The sequence below is a fragment of the Balaenoptera musculus genome, chromosome 3 (assembly GCF_009873245.2).
Source record: "Balaenoptera musculus isolate JJ_BM4_2016_0621 chromosome 3, mBalMus1.pri.v3, whole genome shotgun sequence".
NCBI lineage: Eukaryota > Metazoa > Chordata > Mammalia > Artiodactyla > Balaenopteridae > Balaenoptera > Balaenoptera musculus.
Window position 1 is genome coordinate 64,098,619 of NC_045787.1, and position 25,879 is coordinate 64,124,497.

The 25,879-nt window shown below is 37.7% G+C and overlaps 1 protein-coding gene across 3 annotated transcripts in view; it reads left to right on the plus strand.

The window, feature by feature from the left end:
- Nucleotides 1-25,879, plus strand: part of ATG10 (autophagy related 10) — a 231,388-nt gene that overhangs the window by 204,146 nt on the left and 1,363 nt on the right. For all 3 annotated transcript variants that reach the window (XM_036849389.1, XM_036849390.1, XM_036849388.1), the window contains 2 exons: nt 24,737-24,834; nt 25,497-25,612. In XM_036849389.1, the coding sequence (XP_036705284.1) occupies nt 24,737-24,834; nt 25,497-25,612 (214 nt within the window). The remainder of the gene's footprint in view (nt 1-24,736; nt 24,835-25,496; nt 25,613-25,879) is intronic.

Here is a 25,879-nt window from a genome sequence, read left to right on the forward strand (position 1 = left end):
GAGTGGACCAATAGCATTCAAACTGGGGTATGCGTACCCTTGAGTGGATATGAAGACATCCCAAAGGATATGTGGGTATAGAAAGGTTTAAAGGAATTAATATCCAGATCTTCTACTTCCATATGTACCGTCTCATAAACTCCATCTGCCTGAAAGGCCCTTACGGAGATTTTCCTACCACACCTCCCCCTTTTGCCTTTCTCCACTGAGAAAGGCATACATCACACCCACCCTATCCCTTACCATGGCATATTGCTCCACTCTCCAGGCCCCAATCCATATTTTTAAGAGTCAGGAAGTACAGGATTGTGGTTAAGTGCCCGGGCTCTGGAACCAGGGAGCATTGTGGATACAGGCTCTGTGACCTTGAGTAGTCTAAGCCTTCTCAACCTCCGTTTCTGCATCTACAAAATGGGGATAGTAATAATAGGGTGTTGTGAGGATTAAGTGAATTCAAACATGTGTGAAAGAAGTATGACCTGTAGTACAAACTAAATGATGCTATTAGCCCATGATTTCCAAAAATATTTCACTTTACATGTTTATTTATCAAATTTTATAATATATTGTTTTGCTCAACCGAGTACTACTAATAATTATAATGACAACTCAATCACATATCTTAGTTAATACCTAGAGCAAAATGGTCACAGGAAATTTTAGAAAATAAACTCCTTTCTGTATATAAATTTTTTTTTTACAAGAATGGGATCAATAAAAAGCTTTTAACCATGAAATATACATTAGGATAAAGTTCTTTGAGAGAAGCAGAATGGAGATGAATTCAAGGAGAAAAATATAAAACATCCAATTGTTCATATATTTTTAAAATGAATGATGGTGGGGATCATAACACTGGGGCATTTATTTTTGATTGAGTGCGTTTAAGAGAGTGACAATAGTATTATTTAAAATTGTATGTTTAAGTAAAACAGAATGTTTTTAAAATTGTTCATATTTACAATACCCTGAAAATTACATCCTTTGCAACTATTTAATGAAAAATTTTAGAGGTCAACTATGTGCCTTGGGATTTTTTTTTTTTTTTTTTTTTGCCTTGGGGTTTGTAGATACATATTTTTAAAATATAGGTATGTGCAAGCAAAAACATTCAGACATTGTAATAAAACACTATAAATCAGAGTAATGGTGTAAGTGAAAATAGAAATATAAAATTAACTTCATAATTTATGTTTTCTGAGTACTAGATATTAAGAATAATACCTTCCTTATCAAGTTTGGAAACTAAGTAAAATTCTAGAATTTTGAGACTCCTCTGGCAGAAAGTCGATTTGACTCTGTGTAGACTAATTTGGCTGAGTATCTCTGGTGCTTCACAGTAGGTCAGGGTGAAGACTACATGTGTGCTCCCAAGTTGATTAGTAATGTCGGGAGAGAGCCTTACCTTTGAAGAGGGAGGTGGATTTGTCCTTTGATCTGCTTATGGAAGGTGCCCTCTCGGAGTGGATCCTGTTGAGGCAGAAATGGGGAGGCTGTACTGCTGGATGGAAGCTCTGAGAACTTTCCTTCATGCTGGAAAAGGCACCTGTTACTGCTACTGGAAGAGCACCAGCTTGGACAGGAAAGAATGAATGGCCCCCTTAAGGGGGACTTGCTACAAATGGGCTATTTCCTATGTAAAAAAAATAAGTGCTGAAGAAAGTGTGTATGCCCTCAGGTGTGTTTACTGCCAATTATATTTGTATCAGTTTGATGTGCACGATTTTAGTTTTCATTCTTATTTCGGCCTTACCTCAAAATGAAAGTTTAGATGCCATTTTCTTCCTGGGCAAGTTTCAAGTCAGCATATCCATAGTTGTAACCATAATGAATATACAATTTTGTGAGCTGGTTTTCTCACTTAGCATTATTTTCCAGACCCTTGCCAAGGAAAGTAGAGCTTCTTAGACGAGTGATATGATAATACTGTAGCCATATTTATACCAAATGGCACAGAATCTGAGGAGAGCATAAGCTTTAGTTAATGTGATTTGTGCTGGCCTATTTTCCTGACCCTCCGAGACCCAAGTACCAGCTTGTTGGAGACTCAGGTCAGATAATGCAAGCCTGCTCTGAGAGCTTGGGCGTTGGCATACCATTCCTCAAAAGTTGCTGACCCTACCTCAGCCAATCTGGAAAAACAGCATCTAGGGACATGATGTGTTTACAGACTTTCAAGAGAGTTACTCAACCCCATCCTGAGCCCTAAGCCTTCTTCCATATGTTCTCCTGAATCGAGTCAGTAATTCCCAAGGGTTGCATCCTATGGCCAAGTCAAAAGTGGCATGAAGCCTAAGCTAGTTGCTTAGAGTCTTTGTAGAGTCTGTGTGATGTTTTTGTGAAATATTTCAAAGGATGTTTTAATTTGTAACATTGACAGTGCTACTTGAAGCAGTGAGGGAGTAGTCAAGCAGTTTGCATTGGTGGCAATATAAATTAGTTTAATCAATATGGAGGGAAAAGTGATAATATAGATTAACAGACATGTAAATATCCCCACTGTTTTTACTCATTCCTGAAACTTTATTATACACACACACACACACACACACACACACACACACAATTTATAACAATATAAACTTGGAAAATAATCTAAATGTCTCACAGTGGAATATCTATTATGATATATTAGCCAGATGAAATGTTATGTAGCTAAAAAGAAAATTATGAGGATTATGCAAAATATAGGAAAGCATATATGAAATAATGTTGAGGTAAAAGGAAAATTGAATCATAAAATTATATATTCACTGTGTACATAACTATGAAAGATAGATAGGTGGGTAGGTAGATATCAATAAAATTGGGAAGAAATCAACCTTTAAGAGGAAGGAAAAAAAGAACTCAAGGGTGACCTAGTCTGAAGCAATCATGAGATTTATTGACTTTGCTGATCTGAAGGGCGATGGGGAGAAAATAATGGTGAGCTCAGATGGCCTCATTCACCAGAGGGCAGACAGCAGAAGCAAGAAGAACTACAATCCTGCAGCCTGTGGAAAAAAACCACATTCACAGAAAGACAGACAAGATGAAAAGGCAGAGGGCTATGTAGCAGATGAAGGAACAAGATGAAATCACAGAAAGACAACTAAATGAAGTGGAGATAGGCAACCTTCCAGAAAAAGAATTCAGAATAATGATAGTGAAGATGATACAGGACCTCAGAAAAAGAATGGAGGCAAAGATCGAGAAGATGCAAGAAATGTTTAACAAAGACCTAGAAGAATTAAAGAACAAACACCTAGAAGAATTAAAGAACAAACAAACAGAGATGAACAATACAATAACTGAAATGAAAACTACACTAGAAGGAATCAATAGCAGAATAACTGAGGCAGAAGAACGGATAAGTGACCTGGAAGACAGAATGGTGGAATTCACTGCTGCAGAACAGAATAAAGAAAAAAGAATGAAAAGAAATGAAGACAGCCTAAGAGACCTCTGGGACAACATTAAACGCAACAACATTCTCATTATAGGGGTCCCAGAAGGAGAAGAGAGAGAGAAACGACCGAAGAAAATATTTGAAGAGCTTATAGTCGAAAACTTCCCCAACGTGGGAAAGGAAATAGCCACCCAAGTCCAGGAAACGCAGAGAGTCCCAGGCAGGATAAACCCAAGGAGAAACATGCTGAGACACATAGTAATCAAATTGACAAAAATTAAAAACAAAGAAAAATTATTGAAAGCAACAAGGGAAAAACAACAAATAACATACAAGGGAACTCCCATAAGGTTAAAAGCTGATTTCTCAGCAGAATCTCTACAAGCCAGAAGGGAGTGGCATGATATATTTAAAGTGATGAAAGGGAAGAACCTACAACCAAGATTATTCTACCTGGCAAAGATCTCATTCAGATTCGATGGAGAAATCAAAAGCTTTACAGACAAGCAAAAGCTAAGAGAATTCAGCACCACCAAACCAGCTCTCCAACAAATGCTAAAGGAACTTCTCTAAGTGGGAAACACAAGAGAAGGAAAGGACCTACAAAAACAAACCCATAACAATTATGAAAATGATAATAAGAACATACATATCGATAATTACCTTAAACGCGAATGGATTAAATGCTCCAACCAAAAGACACAGGCTTGCTGAATGGATACAAAAACAAGACCCATGTATATGCTGTCTACAAGAGACCCACTTCAGACCTAGGGACACATACAGACTGAAAGTGAGGGGATGGAAAAAGATATTCCATGCAAATGGAAATCAAAAGAAAGCTGGAGTAGCAATACTCATATCAGATAAAATACACTTTAAAATAAGAATGTTACAAGAAGCAAGGAAGGGCACTACATAGTGATCAAGGGATCAATCCAAGAAGAAGATGCAACAATTATAAATATATATGCACCCAACATAGGAGCACCTCAATACATAAGGCAACTGCTAACAGCTATAAAAGAGGAAATTGACAGTGACACAATAATAGTGGGGGACTTTAACACCTCACTTACACCAATGGACAGATCATCCAAACAGAAAATTAATACGGAAACACAAAGTTTAAATGACACAATAGACCAGGTAGACTTAATTGATATTTATAGGACATTCCAACCAAAAACAGCAGATTACACTTTCTTCTCAAGTGCACACGGAACATTCTCCAGGATAGATCACATCTTGGGTCACAAATCAAGCCTCAGTAAATTTAAGAAAATTGAAATCATATCAAGCATCTTTTCTGACCACAACGCTATGAGATTAGAAATCAATTACAGGGAAAAAAAACGTAAAAAACACAAACACATGGAGGCTAAACAATACGTAACTAAATAACCAAGAGATCACTGAAGAAATCAAAGAAGAAATCAAAAAATACCTAGAGACAAATGACAATGAAAACACGATGATCCAAAACCTATGGGATGCAGCAAAAGCAGTTCTAAGAGGGAAGTTTACAGCAATACAAGCCTACCTCAAGAAACAAGAAAAATCTCAAATAAACAATCTAACCCTTACACCTAAGGGAACTAGAGAAAGAAGAACAAACAAAACCCAAAGTTAGTAAAAGGAAAGAAATCATAAAGATCAGAGCAGAAATAAATGAAATAGAAACAAAGAAAACAATAGCAAAGATCAATAAAGTGAAAAGCTGGTTCTTTGAGAAGATAAACAACATTACTAAACCATTAGCCAGACTCATCAAGAAAAAGAGGGAGAGGACTCAAATCAATAAAATGAGAAATGAAAAAGGAGAAGTTACAACAGACACCGCAGAAATACAAAGCATCCTAAGAGACTACTACAAGCAACTCTATGCCAATAAAGTGGACAGCCTGGAAGAAATGGACAAATTCTTAAAAAGGTATAACTTTCCACGACTGAACCAGGAAGAAATAGAAAATATGAACAGAACAATCACAAGAAATGAAATTGAAACTGTGATTAAAAATCTTCCAACAAACAAAAGCCCAGGACTTAGAGAAGAGCTAACACCCATCCTTCTCAAACTCTTCCAAAAAATTGCAGAGGAAGGAACACTCCCAAACTCATTCTATGAGGCCACCATCACCCTGATACCAAAACCAGACAAAGATACTGCAAAAAAAGAGAATTACAGGCCAATATCACTGATGAACATAGATGCAAAAGTCCTCAACAAAGTACTAGCAAACAGAATCCAACAGCACATTTAAAGGATCATACACCGTGATCAAGTGGGGTTTATCTCCAGAATGCAAGGATTCTTCAATATACGCAAATCAATCAATGTGATACACCATATTAACAAATTGAAGAATAAAAACCATATGATCATCTCAATAGATGCAGAAAAAGCTTCTGACAAAATTCAACACCCATTTATGATAAAAACTCTACATAACGTGGGCAGAGAGGGAACCTACCTCAACATAATAAAGGCCATATACGAAAAACCCACAGCAAACATCATTCTCAATGGTGAAAAACTGAAAGCATTTTCTCTAAGATCAGGAACAAGACAAAGATGTCCACTCTCACCACTATTATTCAACATAGTTCTGGAAGTCCTAGCCACGGCAATCAGAGAAGAAAAAGAAATAAAAGGAATACAAATTGGAAAAGAAGAAGTAAAACTGTCACTGTTTGCAGATGACATGATAGTATACATAGAGAATCCTAAAGATGCCACCAGAAAACTGCTAGAGCTAACCAATGAATTTGGTAAGGTTGCAGGATACAGAATTAATGCATAGAAATCTCTTGCATTCCTATACACTAATGATGAAAAATCTAAAAGAGAAATTAAGGAAACACTCCCATTTACCACTGCAACAAAAAGAATAAAATACCTAGAAATAAACCTACCTGGGGAGAAAAAAGACCTGTATGCAGAAAACTATAAGACACTGATGAAAGAAATTAAAGATGATACCAACAGATGGAGAGATATACCATGTTCTTGGATTGGAAGAATCAATATTGTGAAAATGACTATACTACCCAAAGCAATCTACAGATTCAATGCAATCTCTATCAAATTACCAATGGCATTTTTTACAGAACTAGAACAAAAATATCTTAAAATTTGTATGGAGACACAGAAGTCCCCGAATAGCCAAAGCAGTCTTGAGGGAAAAAAACGGAGCTGGAGGAATCAGACTCCCTGACTTCAGACTATACTACAAAGCTACAGTAATCAAGACAGTATGGTACTGGCACAAAAACAGAAATATAGATCAATGGAACAGGATAGAAAGCCCAGAGATTAACCCACGCACCTATGGTCAACTAATCTACGACAAAGGAGGCAAGAATATACAATGGATAAAAGACAGTCTCTTCAATAAAATTAGAAATGAAAACGGAAATGCTGGGAATACTGGACAGCTACATGTAAAAGAATGATATTAGAACACTCCCTAACAACATACACAAAAATAAACTCAAAATGGATTAGAGACCTAAATGTAAGACTGGACACTATAAAACTCTTAGCAGAAAATATAGGAAGAACACCCTTTGACGTAAATCACAGCAAGATCTTTTTTGATCCACCTACTAGAGTAATGGAAATAAAACCAAAAATAAACAAATGGGACCTAATGAAACTTAAAAGCTTTTGCACAGCAAAGGAAACTACAAACAAGACGAAAAGACAACCCTCAGAATGGGAGAAAATATTTGTAAATGAATCAACGGACAAAGGATTAATCTCCAAAATATATAAACAGCCCATGCAGCTCAGTATTAAAAAAACAAACAACCCAATCCAAAAATGGGCAGAAGACCTAAATAGACATTTCTCCAAAGAAGACATACAGATGGCCAAGAAGCACATGAAAAGCTGCTCAACATCACTAATTATTAGAGAAATGCAAATTAAAACTATGATGAGGTATCACCTCACACCAGTTAGAATGGGCATCATCAGAAAATCTACAAACAGCAAATGCTGGAGAGGGTGTGGAGAAAAGGGAACCCTGTTGCACTGTTGGTGGGAATGTAAATTGATACAGCCACTATGGAGAATAGTATGGAGGTTCCTTAGAAAACTAAAAACAGAATTACCATATGACCCAGCAATCCCACTCCTGGGCATATACTCCGAGAAAACCATGATTCAAAAAGACACATGCACCCCAATGTTCATTGCAGCACTGTTTACAATAGCCAGGTCATGGAAGCAACCTAAATTCCCATTGACAGACAAATGGATAAAGAAGTTGTGGTACATATATACAATGGAATATTACTCAGCCATAAAAAGGAACGAAATTGGGTCATTTGTAGAGACATGGATGAATCTAGAGACTGTCATACAGAGTGTAGTATGTCAGAAAGAGAAAAACAAATATCGTATATTAGTGCATATATGTGGAACCTAGAAAAATGGTACAGATGAACTGGTTTGCAGGGTAGAAATAGAGACACAGATGTAGAGAAGAAACGTATGGACACCAAGGGGGAAAAGTGGTGGGGGGGGTGGTGGTGTGATGAACTGGGAGATTGGGATTGACATGTATACACTGATGTGTATAAAATTGATGACTAATAAGAACCTGCTGTATAAAAATAAAATAAAATAAAATTCAAAAATTATAAAAAAATAATGGTGAGCTCAGAGCTCAGCCTTTTAATCAGGGTTCACTCCTGAGTTCATGTGGAAAGCCTCTGTATTTGCTGCTACTGATTTTCTTTTTCGACTTTAGACTCTTTCTTGTGTCCTAGCCTTTGTTGTCTAGAAAATACAGGACTAGATCCAAAGTATAAAAATCAGTTTTTAAGATTCTGACAGAAGTTACTATGCAGAAATGTTTGGTCAGGAAACAGGATTAGAATGTACATTTTTTTAATCCTGACATTATTAAGTTGCTTATATTTTAATAAAATATCTTTAAATATAAGAAACTGCCATTCTTGCCCATATGTATCAGCTTATTCCTCTTTCTAACACTTGTTTGCAAAATACCAGGATATAATTATTGCCTGAAAAAAATCCATGATTATATTTTTATATAGAAGAATATGATTTCTTAATACTGTAGCCTATTAGTAGCATTGTTTTTTTTTTAAAATTTAATTTATTTATTTATTTATTTATTTTTGGCTGTGTTGGGTCTTCATTTCTGTGCAAGGGCTTTCTCTAGTTGTGGCAAGTGGGGGCCACTCTTCATCGCGGTGCGCGGGCCTTTCATTATTGCGGCCTTTCTTGTTGTGGAGCACAGGCTCCAGACGTGCAGGCTCAGCAGTTGTGGCTCACAGCCCTAGTCGCTCAGCGGCATGTGGGATCTTCCCAGACCAGGGCTCGAACCCGTGTCCCTTGCATTGGCAGGCAGATTCTCAACCACTGCGCCACCAGGGAAGCCCAGTAGTTTTGTTTTTGTTACCTGGTTTCAAATGAGTAGTAGTCTAAAAACTGGGGGAGTATCTCATTGTAGCTAAATTTTTACAGGTCCAATCTTTACCTAACATTTTTCATTATTAGATGAGTAACAGATTTTATAATGGGTTTATCACATCCTTAGGAATTTTCTTCATAGAGTCTCTTTCTAGAGCACTTCTAAAGAGAAAAACTGATTTTAACTTAAAGAAATCACTAGGAATCTGCTTCTGGGAATAAAAAGAATATTTTAATTATCAAAACTGGGTAAGAGTCAGGAAGGAAATACCTGTTAGCTGTAAACTGGGGTGTTTTGTTAGAAATTTATATTGATTATATTTACATAAAGAGAAGCATTGTGGTATTTTAAAAAATCATCTTAAAGATTAATCTGTATGTTTTTCTGTTACTTTAAAATTCTATTTGGCATCATCCTAAAAAGTAATTGTACTAACAGACTGCTATTTTATTTTGTGTTTCTCATAAAACATCTTCCTATGTGATAGTTGCTAGACATTAATATCTGGTTATCAATAAATTAGGCTGTTTTGTGAGTTTGTTCTTGAAAATCCTTGACTTTTCTGATTGTGATTCACCACTTTATTATACCCCAACATAATCTAAAGTGGTGTCACTGTTTTAGTGAGTATCCCAGAAATAAACTTAGCCAAAAATTGTCACCATTATGTAACATAGTGGAAGGGAAAAAAAAAGAAGAATTAATGCTTGGAAAGCACAAGCTCCCTATTGTTTTCCTTTAAGACAAAAATAGAATAAATGTAATGCCTGCAAGTTGTTTCATGCTCAAGTGCCGCATTTAGTCTCAGTAGGCTTGGTGTTGGTAGAGAAAGACTAAGTTCTATTCTTGAATCTGGACATGAGGCTTGACTCCATAATTTCTGAGTGCCAGAGAGGTGGATAAGCCACCTCTCTGAGCAGATTTGTACAAAATGGGTGGAGGCTGAATTAAGGTTCTTTTGTGTGACCCTCCCACAACTCAGGGATTTGACCAGAGAGACAGGAAACCGAGTGTGTCCTCTACTGCCAACACCACCCATCAGGTATTTTTAAAAAATGGATGTTTCCACCCGAACAGAACATTTTAATAAAAACATTGATATGGACCATAACAAGGCTTTTTAACAGAGACTTAAAGTCCTTTTTGTCTTCCTTTAAAGCTGCTTTATTTTTCTTTCTGTGGTGCTGTATAAAATCTCATCAATATACAAAATCATTCTGAGCTCAGATTTTCTCATTTTCTCTGGATGAGAGCTTTGATTAGCTTTTTGCAAGTTCTTCATTAGTAATTGGCTTGTGTTTTTGTTTTTGTTTTTGGCTGTTGTCTCTAATAAGTTTATGTTCTATCAAAGAATTCTTTGAGGATGGTCTGAAATATGCTATTCCATGTTATGTTACAGAATATTACAATTTAATATTCTTTATAAAATGCAACCAACAAGTGCTATTAGCATTAAATGCTCATTTCTTCCTTTTGATGCTGATGGCTGGGGTGGGTTGTTCCATCTTATCATCATGCCTGACCTAGTTGTGCAGTCGTTCCTGTTTAATTAATAGGCATTTACATAAGCTCTTTTTTCCCCCAGCAAGCTTTATAATCGTCTTGTTGGTTATCTCCTTTCACCCTGTGAAGTATCAGCAGTGCTATTTCCATTTTGCATATCAAAATACAGAAAGATTAAATTATGTACAACAAATTGATAAGTGAATAAGTTTGAGAATGCAGAGTTCTGGCATATTAATGGTGTTGCTTAAAGCAACAACCCATATAGACTCTATAAATATATTAAAACTCTGCTCTCTAATCCAGGAGTTGCAGTTGGGACTGTCAGCAGCCCAAGGAGGGAGCCCTTTGTAGATTTATGCAGGGGTGGGAGAATTAGTTTCTGGACTCCCTCTGGAGCCATGAAAAGAAAGTTTTTGTTAGCAGAAGAGGTCGTATCTGAGGACTATTGCTCTGGTGTCTGTAATTTTTAATAAAAATTCTAGGAAGCCTAGTGGCTTCTGTGCAACATATGAATTTGAGGAACTGTCTATTTTTTTTAAAATCCACCTTTCCAGACACCACTAGAATTTTATTCCCAATTAAATGGCCACAAAATGTCAACAGGTACAGCTAGAGCAAAGCATAGCTTGGGGACCTTTCTTGGGTACTTGGGCATGACTTTCATTTCTTTCCACATATTTTTTTTCTTAAATATTTTCTCACTGTCTTTCTAACTATATCCTCATGCACTTATTAGGGGTAAAAATGTGTACCAGGGTATATCTTCTTTCCCCCCTTTTTCCCTGTCTTTTTTTCAAAACTATAAGAGAGGATTGCTCAAACTTCAAACCTTTTTCTTGTGTAGGTGTTGATTATTTCCAGTAAATACTTTGGAACTTACAGGGATTGCCTCAATCATTTAACAACACACCAAAAAAAACAAAACAAACAAACAAACATAAAAAAAGGGCATTTTTTTTCTTCTTCAGTTTACCAAACTTGTTAGTCTTACTCAAAAGATGGAAGTCTCTGTGCCTCTCACTGAACTCCCTTCCCATTAAACTTAGAGTAGCCTCTTTCTGTCTTCAATTCTACTGGCACACTCTTCCCCTGCTCGAAGTCCTGCCCGTCCTTTAGGGTCTGGACCAGGTTAAATACCACATCTTCAGGAAACCTTTGCTACTCGCTCCTCCTCCCAGACAAAACTGACCTTTTCTTTCTCTGAGTTCCTATATTCCTGGGTTTGTGCCTTTTAAATGTTGCGTATTATAGTGATTTCTGTAATCCTCGCATTGCAGCCGTCCTAACGGGAGCATGGGGAGAAATGAGGAGAGGAGATGACCTATTTCATTTGACTCAAGGTCGCTCTCAGCTCATGGAAATTTATACACCCTGTGTTCAGTCTGGTGTTTCCCATTGCAGAGCACTCAACATAGCATTATAGGAATCACACAACTACAATAAGCATTAGCTCTGCTGGGTGAAAATAGTAGTTGAGTTCCAGGCATCAGGATATCCTGATACCTGGATACCATGAGTATCATTCCAGGGAACAAGCCTTCTTTCCATGTGTGGGGTCTCAGGCTTGGCCACCTCTGCATTGTGGTTTTCCTTTAGTTTACTGGTGAGCTCCTCTATGGCCTCAGGTACTTATATGTCTTCCTTAGGAAACCCTCCATCCTACAGTGGGGAGCAACTCATTCTATGCTAGTGCCACTGTGATCACCTACACAGTTTTCTGTGGAGTGTGAAGCCTCCCCATGCCTTCTTTCCAAATGATGAAAAAAAAAAAAAATCCCTCCCACCGAGGGCGTCTCTCTTGCCAGCTTTTCTTGTTACTGGTCACAAGTCCTATTATTCGTCTCCCATCATTAGACCAGGTGACACTGCTATTCTCTCTGGGGATCAGCTTTTCCATTCTCTTTAGAAATCCTAAAGGAAGGGAAGTGAGTAGTGACAAACTTACTTTACCTTTGGAACTCTCTGCCCTTGAGGTGCGATCTGGGACTTTGAGTCCTGGGCATGTAACTGACTGTAAACCTCAGGAGTTGAGATAACAGGATGTTGTTTTATATCTTTCTAGTACTTCAAACTAAAAGTAACCTCTATGAGGGCAGATTTTGCTTCTGTCTTGAGTGTACTTATATTTCCAGTGCCTAGAACAGTGCCTGGTACATAGAACAGGCTCCATAAATATTCGTTGAATAAGTGAGTGGGGAGGTGGATGGCTAGATGGACGAATGTTTAGCATAGAGTCTTACCCACATTAGGTATTCAGTGCTGTTTATTGAATGCATGAGCAAAAATTGCATGAAGTAATAAAGGAGTGAGTTAAGTAGAAAGGCATGAGCTTATTACACATTTTAGTAGTATTTGATCTGCTTCTAAGTCTGAGTAACAAATCTTAGGGGAATATGGTGGCATGGCAGAGGGAAGGCTAATTCACAGAACTAAAATATGCATCTTGCATCGGTTTTTTAAAATGATAATGAAGGATATTATTTTTATGTAGAAACCAGTAGATTTTAGAATATATTGTATAGTTGACATAAGTTTTTTACGTAGAGAGTTATTCCTAACCATACCCTCAAACTCTCCTTTGTTCTTAGGTACACTTTGGAGGAAATATTTCAGAAAACAGATATTGAATTTCTTATCTGGGGACTCTTATAAATGTACAGGAGGTGCTGCCCCTGGTTTTGTGCCAAGGAGAGAGAATGTTTTGGTCTCTTTCATGGAGGCCATTGGTGATTCCTGCACAAATATTCCCCTTTATGGAACAGGCTGCATGTGCCAGTAATAATTTACTTTGGCATAGTAGGATGTCTTTTTCTATGCAGTAATTCCACAAATTATTGTCGAGTGCCTACTAGATGAAAGGCACTGTCCTGGATGCTGAGATTAAAATAGTAATCAGAATATTTCTTCTGCCCTCAAGAAATTATAGTAGAGGAGGACTCCTGTAAACAGTCAATCTCCTATACAGAACAGTGAGGAATTAAGCAGTAGGCTTAAGCATGGGTGCAGTGGGAACAGAGGGAGGGCACCTGATACACGGTTGGGGTAAAAGAAAGCTGAGATCTGTAGGGAAGAAAAGGACATTAGTAGGTGGGGGGGGGGGGGGGGGAGGGTGTTCCTGGCAGAGAGAACTGCATGTTCAAATATCTGGAGGTAAGAAAAAGCATTGTGTTCAGGGAACAGCAAGAAATGTCATGATAAACTGTACATAAATATAGGTAAATATCTGGTTTTCTAATCCTGAAGAGGATTTTTTTTTTATTGGAGTATAGTTGCTTTTACAATGTTGTGTTAGTTTCTGCTGTACAGTGAAGTGAATCAGCTATATGTATACATTTATCCCCTCCTTCTTGGACCTCCCTCCCCCCCCATCCCACCCATCTAGGTCATCACAGAGCACCAAGCTGAGCTCCCTGTGCTATATAGCAGGTTCCCACTACCTATCTATTTTACACATGGTAGTATATTTATGTCAAACCTAATCTCCCAATTCAGCCCACCACCCTCCCCTTCCAACCCTGTATCCACACATCCATTCTCCATGTCTGCATTTCTATTCCTGCCCTGCAAATAGGTTCATCTGTACCATTTTTCTAGATTCCACATATATGTGTTAATATATATTTGTTTTTCTCTTTCTGACTTATGAAGAGGATTTTTTAAACATAAAAATGATAAAAGAAATAACAAAGGAGAAAAATTATTGATTTAATTATTTAATAATACATTTCATATCTAAATCATCATGAAAATAATTTAATGACAAATAATCTGGAAATAAAAAATGTTTTGACTGTTTCAGCAACTTTTATGAGAGCAAGGGTAATCTGTTTATGTACCATTGTATTACTAACATTTGACCCAGTGCATGGCTCACAATGGTGGTTGAATGAATGAAAAGAATCAATATCCTCAAAAGATACTAAAGAACTAATATAAATGAATAAGAAAACCAAACAAATTATATGAAAGGAAATAATAAAAATAAGTGCAGAAATTAGTAAAACAGAAGACAAAGAACTGATTGACAAAAGACACATATGATGGGACTGGCACATAGTAGGCACTCGATAAATATCTGTTCAGTGAATAAAAAGCAACAGAAAACTATAAACATGTGTATAAAAGATCTGAAAGGGAATTCACCAAACGGAATAAATCTGAGTTGGGCAGTTTTAGATAATTCTGTTTTTATTCATTGTTCTTTTCTGTATTTTCTGAACTCTCCATGTATTGCTCTTATAATTTTTATGAAAATACATTAATTTGAAATTTGAAAAAATAGATTTTTAAAGAAGTGGACTGGAGAGGATTAAAACCAGGGACGATCCTTGACACGAGCTCTGGTCAGTGGGATGAGGAGGTACGGTGTATGAGCATGCACTTTGGATGCTCACTTGGACGACTGTAAGGCATAATCTCTTGGAACTTGTTCTCCAAAGTGGCAATAATAAAGCCTATCTCAAAGAGTTATTGGGAAAGGGGACCCCTGCAAAGCTCTTAGTACAGTGCCTGATACTGTAGATGCTCAGTGGCCATTTTCCTTTCCTAGCCTGAGGAGGCAGGATGAGGGAGATACCCTTCTCCATTTCTAAGGAATGTGCCCCGAGTGGAAGGCAAATTTGATCAGTCTGGAATGTGAAACTGGATGAAAGCTTAGCACGTGAAATTATATTTGTGCCGTCCTGGAGAGCCAAGAAAATTAAGAAATGAACCAAGTAACTCATCATATTTATTAGATGTAAGAATGAAGGTGCAGTATTATCATTTCCTTATGATAGTCATATCTAATAGTTCTGAAACCAATTCACAGTATTCATGTCAGACTTATTTTATGAGACATTTAACCATTGCTAAATTAAATTTCATAAGAGAATGTGCTAAATTAAATTTCATAAGAGAATGTGCCACTATAACTCCTCTGGAGTTACAGAGATAGAAATCTGACCCATCATTTCTACTTTCACGGAAAACCATTTAGCAGAACTTTGTTCCAGTAGAAGTGTTTATTGAGTTGTAAGCCTAACACAGTTCATTGGCTGCCTGCATTTACACACTGACATTTTTCCCAGCGCAGATTTGCATCAGTTCATTAGTACTGACAGCAGATGGTAGCACTTTCACACAAATTTACCTTCTGAATTGATCTAAGAAATGTCACTAAAGAGATCCTGACAGTTTTGATGTTCTTCCATTTCTGAAAATGGTATGTTAAACAAATAAGGTGTAGGATTTTAGATTTTTTTAACTCCAACACATAATTCCTAAACCAAGTAAAGATGCTTTTATATCTGATTCTGGCTGTCTGAAGGAGAAAGTAGAAAATGCAGATAATCCTTCCTGATAGTGTAAACCTTAAAAAATTTCCATTGCAGAAAAAAGGCTTTTGAAGAATATTATCCAGATTGTCTACACTGATCAAATGCCTCAAATTATTTGTAAATTCTCTACCTTACTTTGTCTGAATACAAATTGCTTGGCTTACAGGATAAGCTCATTGAATGTGACTGAAAAAAATAGTATTGGCTCAAGTCACAAGGCTAACTTTGATTAATAACATACTTAAAGGATTTATTTAACAACAAGAAGGATGTTTTGAGTTCTAAATGCTCTCAAAAACAATACCTTTACTAACATTCTAATGGCAGGAAGACAAGTTAGAACTGACTTAATCTGGCTAAAATACAGTAACTTTGTTCCATATAGTTTTATTCCCTCCCTTCCTTTGTGCTATTATTGTCATGTATATTACATTTATGTATGTTATAAACCCAACACTACAGTATTATAATTTTTGCTTACATAATCCTATGTCTATTAAAGTAATTAAGAGAAGAAAATATACTTAACTCTTTTTTTATGTTTACCATTTATGATGCTTTTTATTTTTTCCTGTGGATTTGAGTTACCCTCTGGTATCTCAATAATACCCTCTGGTATTATTGCCTGAAGGACTTCCTTTAGTATATCTTATAGGCAAGTCAACTAGCAAGGAATTCTCTCAGTCTGTTCCTTGAGAATGTATTTACATTACCTTCATTTTTGAAGGACAGTTTTGCTGGATATAGAATTCTTGATTGACAGTTCTAGGGGTTTTTTTCCCCAGGACTTGAATATGTCTTTCTGCTGCTATGAGAAGCCAGCCATTATTGTATTCTTATTCCTCTTTATGTGATGAGTTCTTGCTCTCTTGCTACTTTTAAGATTTTCTCCTGTCTTTGGCTTTTGGACATTTGACTATGATGTGTGTAGGTGTGGATTTTTGTGTTTCTACTTAGGGTTTGTTGAGCTGCTTGTATCTGTAGCTTAAATGTTTTTCATCAAAGTTTAGAACTTTTCAGCCAGTATTTCTTCAAACATTTTGCCTGCCCCTTTCTCTCTCCTTTCCTTCTCAGACTCCTACTATGGGTATGCTGGTATGCTTGGTATTGTCCCACCAGGTCTCTGAGGCTTTGTTCTTTTTTCTTCATTTTTTTTTTCCCTTCAGATTGAATACTTTCTATTAACATATCTTCAAACTCATTAATTCTTTTTATTGCCATCTCATATCTACTGTTGAACCCATCTAGTGAATTTTTAATTTCTGTATTGTACTTTCCAACTCCAAATTTTTATTTGGTTCTTTTTATAGTTTGTGTTCTTTGATTGAGATTACCTATTTGCAGAGTCATTATCACAATTTTCCCCTTTTAACTCTTTAAATATAGTTTTCTTTAATTCTTCAAACATATTTATAATAGCTGCTTTGAATTCTATGTAAATCTGATAACCAGGCCCACTCAGAGTCAGTTTTTATTAATAGATTTTTTTCCCTTTGTATGTATCTTTTCTGTTTCTTTGCCTGTCTCATAAATTTTGTTGAAAACGAGACAATTTAGATAATATATTGTAGCAATTCTGGATTCCTATATTTTTCCCTGAGGGTTGTCTCTTTGTTATTGTTGCTGTTGTTTTTGTTTGTTTTAGTAGCTTTCCTAGGTTTTACCTGCAGAATTTGCCTACTCTGTGTGGCCATTCATGTCTCTATTTTGTCTTTCATTCTTATTTTCATGTTTTTGCCTGACTTCCACAGGGTCACCAGCTCTATCTGCATACCTTGCTGGTTAGCCAGTGATTGGACAGAGGTTGTGCTTATATACCTCAGGCCTATAAGCCTTTCCTCATTTGTTCATGGATGTGTGTGTGGGTTGGGAGCACATCCAAATTTCAGTTAATGTTCAAGTTGTCATCAGCTTTTACTTTTCATCAGGCCTTCTTGTACCTCCCCTGAACATGTGCTTAGTTCCGATCAGCCCAGGATGCCTGGAGAACTTACCTAGCCCTTCTACAACTGTCTCACCTCCAAGATCTCCCTATTAGGTTTTGTTGCTAATGCCACCGGGCAGTAGTTTTCTTTGACTGTTGGAAATCAAGTCAGCCCTGCTAGCAGCACAGCTGCTGATTCTCGTGGCCAGCTCCACTCCCGTAAAACTTCCCTGTTGAGGAGCCAGGTGGAGGTGGGGGAGAGTATGAGAGTATTTCTAGGCAAGAAGGCTGAAGACTCTCTCTGTGTCTGACTTGAGGTTCTAGCAGCTTTTCATGAGTTAATAAACACGTATCAAATTTTTTATTTGCCTTTGGTTGATTTCCACATCCCAGAAGTGGGTTTTTTTTTGACAATTTTGTTCAGTTTTATACTTGTTTTTCAAGGAAATTTGTTGACCTCTATATCATTCTGCTATAACTAGAAGTCTACTCCTATTGTTATTTATTTACAAAACTTTTCTCAAGAGATTACACAAATGTCCCTTATTATAATTCCTATTATAAGGAGATCAACATCTCATAGCTTGGCTTTTTTAAACCGAAGCATCTTACCAAAACAATATAATTTTTATGTTTAAAATACAATTTAAACATTTGTTTTTAAAGGCAGTCGTTGATTTAAATATATTCTATCTAATTATATAAATATAAGTTCTTAACATAATAAAAGACAAAGAATTTTTTTTAATGTTGCCAAACCTGTATTAAAGAACTGTCCAAGCTGATCTAAAAGCTCTTCTAAGGCATGAAAGCCCCTAGTATTTAAAAAAGTGTTTCACATAAGCATTACCTTGCATTTTATTAGAATATAACCTTAAATGCTAATATAACTTTTTATTTTGTTTGAGGAAAAATGAATATTAAAATGCTGTAGATTACTGAAGGGTTTTTGAAGTGCCTGAATTTGTATTTTAATTTAAATTCTTTAAATTATTTTCCATTAATTTGTCCTGAATACCAATATATTGATAATTCTAATTGCCATATATATTGTATATAGACTTTTTACTAATTTAGAGTTTTCTTGCCCTTGGTTATAATCAGTTGTCAAATATTCGTAAACATTTAGACACTGGTCAGTGATATTTTTCCTGTGCTGCATAACTCTATAGGAGTTTTTTGTTTTTACATATTGAAATTGGACTTTGTTATAGGGTATTATAAGACCATATTCTGGATGTCTGGGTGCTATTATCCTTGTCTGTTTAGATAACAATGGGTTTAATAATAATAGCCAACTAAGTGCTTATTATATATGTCAGGCACTATTTTGAACAGTTTTCTGGCATTTTTTCATTGAAGTATCACAGTCAATCTATGAGGTAGATACTATCATTAGTCCCAGTTACCAGATGAGGAAACAGAGACATGAAATGATTAAGTGGTTTGCCTCAAAGCTCACAGCTACTAAGTAGTGGAGCAGAACTTAAGTCTTAACTACAGATCCCAAGCCTGCTCTTATCTACTTGCTATATGGAGTGAGCAAAAGATGACTTGTAGCCATGAAGTCCAAGTCTTTACTAAGGAGCATCAAATAAGCAGAGCTACAATGTGACATGGGCCGACATCTGCTTAGAAAATGGACCCCTGAACTTTAAGTGTGTCTGTAACTCTCAGATGTATGTTATACTCTGATGTGGTTATTCTTGTGAGGTCTTGTAAATGTTAGGCCACAGACCTGTAAGGAAGAGGCAAGGTCTTGTCTATATGATGAAGCATTCCTCATGAGAGTTACCATCTCCTCAAGGAGACTGAATTATTAGGGGTTAAGATTCTTGGAGGACACTCTTGCATAGTTGTTGTGAGTGCTTCCATCAACCATGCAGGCCAGAAAGGGAAAGCCCAGCCAAGATCTCTGCCAGTGTCCCCCATGACTCAAATGGGCCTGGGAGCCCCAGTATTGTAACACTCTGGATCTTTTAGAGCCCTGTTGCTTAGTGTTCTGTTACCCTTTCAGTATTCCCAGGCTTTTGGTAGAGTCTTGTTTGACTAGTCCATTCCACCTCAGCTACAGGAAACTTGGGCTCAAGTGTTTAAAGTTGGAGGAGTTTCCCCATGAGCATGAGAGTGGCCATGGGAAACAAGGGCTGCCAAGGGAAGAGTGAGTCCTGGAGGAGTGGAGGCATGGCTGAGCTGACTCTCCCCTTTATGAGTGTTCCATGTAATGCTGTCCTTGGAGGTCTAGGTTTCATTTTTTTTTTTTTTTTTTTAGTTTGGAATTTTTTTTTTTTTTCTTTAAACATCTTTATTGAAGTATAATTGCCTTACAATAGTGTGTTAGCTTCTGCTTTATAACAAAGTGAATCAGTTATACATATACAATAGGTTCCCATTACTCTTCCCTCTTGCATCTCCCTCCCTCCCACCCTCCCCATCCCACCCCTCTAGGTGGTCACAAAGCACCGAGCTGATCTCCCTGTGCTATGCGGCTGCTTCCCACTAGCTATCTATTTTACATTTGGTAGTGTATATATGTCCATGACACTCTCTTACCCTGTCCCATCTCACCCCACCCCCTCCCCATATCCTCAAGTCCATTCTCTAGTAGGTCTGTGTCTTTATTCCCGTCTTGCCACTAGGTTCTTCATGGCCTTTTTTTTTTTTTTCCCTTAGATTCCGTATATATGTGTTAGCATACTGTATTTGTTTTTCTCTTTCTGACTTACTTCACTCTGTATGACAGACTCTAACTCCATCCACCTCATTACAAATACCTCCATTTCATTTCTTTTTATGGCTGAGTAATATTCCATTGTATATATGTGCCACATCTTCTTTATCCATTCATCTGTCGATGGACATTTAGGTTGCTTCCAGGTCCTGACTATTGTAAATAGAGCTGCAATGAACATTGTGGTACATGACACTTTTTGACCTATGGTTTTCTCAGGGTATATACCCAGTAGTGGGATTGCTGGGTCGTATGGTAGTTCTATTTGTAGTTTTTTAAGGAACCTCCATACTGTTCTCCATAGTGGCTGTATCAATTTACATTCCCACCAACAGTGCAAGAGTGTTCCCTTTCCTCCACACCCTCTCCAGCATTTATTGTTTCTAGATTTTTTGATGATGGCCATTCTGACCGGTGTGAGATGATATCTCATTGTAGTTTTGATTTGCATTTCTCTAATGATTAATGATGTTGAGCATTCTTTCATGTGTCTGTAGGCCATCTGTATATCTTCTTTGGAGAAATGTCTATTTAGGTCTTCTGCCCATTTTTGGATTGGGTTGTTCGTTTTTTTGTTATTGAGCTGCATGAGCTGCTTGTAAATCTTGGAGATTAATCCTTTGTCAGTTGCTTCATTTGCAAATATTTTCTCCCATTCTGATGGTTGTCTTTTGGTCTTGTTTATGGTTTCCTTTGCTGTGCAAAAGCTTTTAAGTTTCATTAGGTCCCATTTGTTTATTTGTGTTCTTATTTCCATTTCTCTGGGAGCTGGGTCAAAAAGAATCTTGCTGTGATGTATGTCATAGAGTGTTCTGCCTATGTTTTCCTCTAAGAGTTTGATAGTGTCTGGCCTTACACTTAGGTCTTTAATCCATTTGGAGTTTATTTTTGTGCATGGTGTCAGGGAGTGTTCTAATTTCATACTTTTACATGTAGCTGTCCAATTTTCCCAGCACCACTTACTGAAGAGGCTGTCTTTTCTCCACTGTATATGCTTGCCTCCTTTATCAAAGATAAGGTGACCATATGTGTGTGTGTTTATCTCTGGGCTTTCTATCCTGTTCCATTGATCTATATTTCTGTTTTTGTGCCAGTACCAAACTGTCTTGATTACTGTAGCTTTGTAATATAGTCTGAAGTCAGGGAGCCTGATTCCCCCAGCTCCATTTTTCGTTCTCAAGATTGCTTTGGCTATTCGGGGTCTTTTGTGTTTCCATACAAATTGTGAAATTTTTTGTTCTAGTTCTGTGAAAAATGCCAGTGGTAGTTTGATAGGGATTGCATTGAATCTGTAGATTGCTTTGGGTAGTAGAGTCATTTTCACAATGTTGATTCTTCCAATCCAGGAACATGGTATATCTCTCCATCTATTTGTATCGTCTTTAATTTCTTTCATCAGTGTCTTATAATTTTCTGCATACAGGTCTTTTGTCTCCTTAGGTAGGTTTATTCCTAGATATCTTATTCTTTTTGTTGCAATGGTAAACGGGAGTGTTTTCTTAATTTCACTTTCAGATTTTTCGTCATTAGTGTATAGAAATGCAAGCGATTTCTGTGCATTAATTTTGTATCCTGCTACTTTACCAAATTCATTGATTAGCTCTAGGAGTTTTCTGGTAGCATCTTTAGGATTCTCTATGTATAGTATCATGTCATCTGCAAATAGTGACAGCTTTACTTCTTCTTTTCCGATTTGGATTCCTTTTATTTCTTTGTCTTCTCTGATTGCTGTGGCTAACACTTCCAAAACTATGTTGAATAATAGTGGTGAGAGTGGGCAACCTTGTCTTGTTCCTGATCTTAGTGGAAATGGTTTCAGTTTTTCATAGGTTTCATTTTATTAAAGAAGGTAACATGTCTTCACAGATTTGGTTACTGCTCTTCATTCCTTCCAATGTTTACTACACAAGTAATCCAAAAAGAATTTAGACTAAATTTAACCTTTTAAATCTCAGCTCTATAAACAATAATTATTTTAGTCCAGGATGATTCTAAAATTCTTTCGCATTTCCTCTGTACATTTCCCATACTCATTTCCCTTTATGGTCTTCTGTATCCATCAAGTTTCTCTGCACAGTTGGGTTTTTCTTGCCATTCTGATCTCTGTTTAAAGATCACCTCTTCAGTAAGGCCTTCCCTTTCACCAAATCTAAATTATTACCACAGTCCCTCCAAAATCACATTACCCTGTTTTGTTTTATTCATAGCACTTACTATTATCTAGATTATCCTGTTTACTTATTTGTTCTATGTGTTTATTGGCTGTCTCCTGCACTGGAATGTAAGTTCCATGGGATCAGGGACTTGGTTTATCTTAGAGATAGTGATCTCTGTAACTAGATCCAGAACTATTCCTGGAAGACACATAAGAGATGATCACTAGATATGTGATGAATTAATAAATATTAGTTTAAGGCAGGTAAGGGGAGCCAGAATCAAGTTGGACAGGAGGACTTGCGATAAGCATAACACATCTGGGGCTGTGACCCCAGCGTCTGGTTAGGGACAGAAATGAGGGGTAGGGAGAGAGCAGGAGATGGGAGCTCACGCTCTGTGTGAGAATCAGGACCCTGGGCAGAGACATCTGGAGATGGCACTCAGGGAGACATATTCCAACCTACTCCCAGCGGATAGCTCAGCCCTCGCCACACACGCACACGTGCACTCACAAACACATGTATCTCCACGCCTGATGTCACCCATGCAAATGGAACTATTCCTCCCATTTCCTATGGTTGGGTGTGTTCACTTGTGCACAGCCATGAATGTTTTAGGGTTGGACAGTGGAGGCAGCAGGATATAATTCTTCCCATGGACAGCTCTGAGTTCAGCTTCTCCTTGGACTGGCTGAGAAGAGAAGAAGCCAGGAGAAGAAGCTAGTCAGCCCCTAGACGAGATCCAGCCTACAGGCTTGTTTTATTTGGCCCGCACCATGTTTTTAAAAAATTGTGCCCATTTTTAAATTTAGGGGGTTTTGCATAAAAATCTGGATTTCTAGGTTATTTTGACAAATGGGGAGACCTCGCACACCAAGCCTGCACCCCACGTGGTGCAGCTGGCTGAAGCAGAGTGGCAAAAACAGCCTCGGCTGGGCTCTCCAGGTCCCCACAGTCCTCGTCACCTGCTGGTGTAGTTAATTGGCCTCACCCCTTCGGGTCACGTGCCTGGTCTTCATAGGTAGTTGTCTTGGTCTCTTTGGGCGGCTATAGCAAAATACCACAGATTGGGTAGATGATATACAACAGAAAGTTATTTTTCACAGTTCTGGAGGCTGGAAGTCTGAGACCAGGTTTAGGTCTCCAGCCCTCTCTCGTGAGGGCCCTTTTCCAGGTTGCATACTTCTCTCTGTGTCCTCACATGGCAGAAAGGGGCAAGCTAGCCCTCTGGAGCCTCTTTTATAAAGGCATTAATCTCATCATGAGGGCTCCACCCTCATGACCTAAGCTCTTCCCAAAGGCCCTACCTCCTAATACCATCACACTGGGCATTAGGATTTCAGTGTATGAATTTGTGGGAACACAAACATTCAGATCATAGCAGTATTTGGGTTTGCAATCTCTGGCATAATGGCTAATGCACAATGTAAGCAATTGATAAATTTATCAACAATAATTGGTTTTGCATTGGTAGAATTTATGCATAGATCACTCACTATATAGAAACCTTCTAGGGCTCCCCAATGCTTGCCAAATGCTGTCCACATCCCTAACTTGGCAGCAGTCTGACCTGTATCTTATATCCAGTCACTCTCTCATAAAGGCAGTGGAGTTCCGTCTTACGGACTTTGAACTTACGGAAACAGCCCCGTAAGCTTGGGGGAGACAGAAGGAGAGACATAGATAAACAGAGAAACTCAGGGAGAGACAGACAGAAGCAGTGCAATTTAAATAGTGCCAGCCGTTCCCCTCTTCCACCCCACTCCCTATCCCGTCTACTCACTGGACATGTGCCCACTGGCACTGGATGCAGTTAGGCCTGAAGCAATTAATATGTTGACAAAATTTATGTAAGAAAATATGTGAATGATTTTGGTCCCCTTACCATTGACAAAGAGAGGAATGAAATGCATTGTTCAGATGGTCAGCCTCCTGGACTTCATGGATATCCTTGAGTTAAAACTGAAGAATAATTATAGGCCAAAGGAAACACTAGCTAAAGAACAGTTAGAGGGAACTGATAAATGTATCTGCAGCTTGTATTGAGTGCCTGTCCTTTATCAATAAATAGTTTCTTCTCACCAACTTTTTCTCATGTTTGGGTTATGAATTATATTTCAAAAAAGGAATCAATCTGTATCTTAATTTTATAACTTGAAATTTAAAACAAACCTTTATCTTAAAGGAGTAAACCAGATTATGGATTTTAACTTTTTCAAAGTAACTTAAGCTGGCAATCCTGGGCCAACTCTGATTCTTACAGGAGCATCCGATACTTGGACAACCCTTTTTTGTACTTCATCCCTGCAAGACGAATGAATTCATGACTCCTGTGTTAAAAAATTCTCAGAAATTCAATAGGTAAGAAACACCATCAAGCTACATTGGCTTTCACTCTTATTTTAAAAGTGTAAATCTTTTTATGTGATTCTAAAAGCTAAGCTAAAAAAGAAATATTCTTTGTAATAATAATAATGGCTAACATTTATTGATTTTTTTTTTTTTACTGTGTGCTAGGCACTGTTCTAAGTATTTCGGATATAGTAAACCACTGGATTCCTGTAACACCCCTCCGAGCTAAGGACCATTATTTTGCCCAGTTTGCAGAGGAGGAAGCTAAAGCACAAAGGGGCTAAATGACTCCGCTCAGGTCACACGTCGAGTTAAGCAGTGGAACTGGCATTTGAACCCAGGCACTTTTGCCTCCAAGCCATGCACTTAACTGCACTCTGCTACCTTAGCTAATGTTGTCAATTGCATCAACTTGGAATCATCGAGGGAAGTCAGGAGCCCCAGTGCCTTGACCTTCCCTTCGGCTGCTTTAGTGAGGGATGGATCCTCAGCCTCTTTGGCCCTCGAGTCCCTGTTAAGCAATGGGCTGGCATTTGGAAATGCTGAGATTCCAGGTGCTGAGCACACGTCTTTGAAGAAAGCCTCATTTCTATGATTGTTGGTAACTGATTTTCTACCACTCAAACAACTACAATGGAAACAGAGTTTTCTGTGTTTCACTTATTTCCCAGGAATGTCAACTACATCACGTCATGGCTGAGCATGGTAGGGCCAGCTGTCGGGCTGAATCTGCCTCTGAGTTACGCCAGAGCAGCCTTTCAGGATGAAGGAAATGTCGACAGACAAGGTAAAAAGAGAAGCCTGTGCTGCATGTTTCACTGTTGCAAAGATCCTGGTGTCTCTTTTGCACTTGGATATGTCGTCCCTGCTGGCACCACCATGTGTTAAGTCTGCTTTCATCTTTAACGGACTGGGCACTGACTTGTTTGTTTTGTTTTCCAACCAATCAGCACCCACTCATTTAGGAAGCTTTTGACTTTGCTATAATAACACTCACCCAACCACAGAGCTGAGTGGTTTTATTTTAGAATTGATATTCTTGAAACAAGTCTTT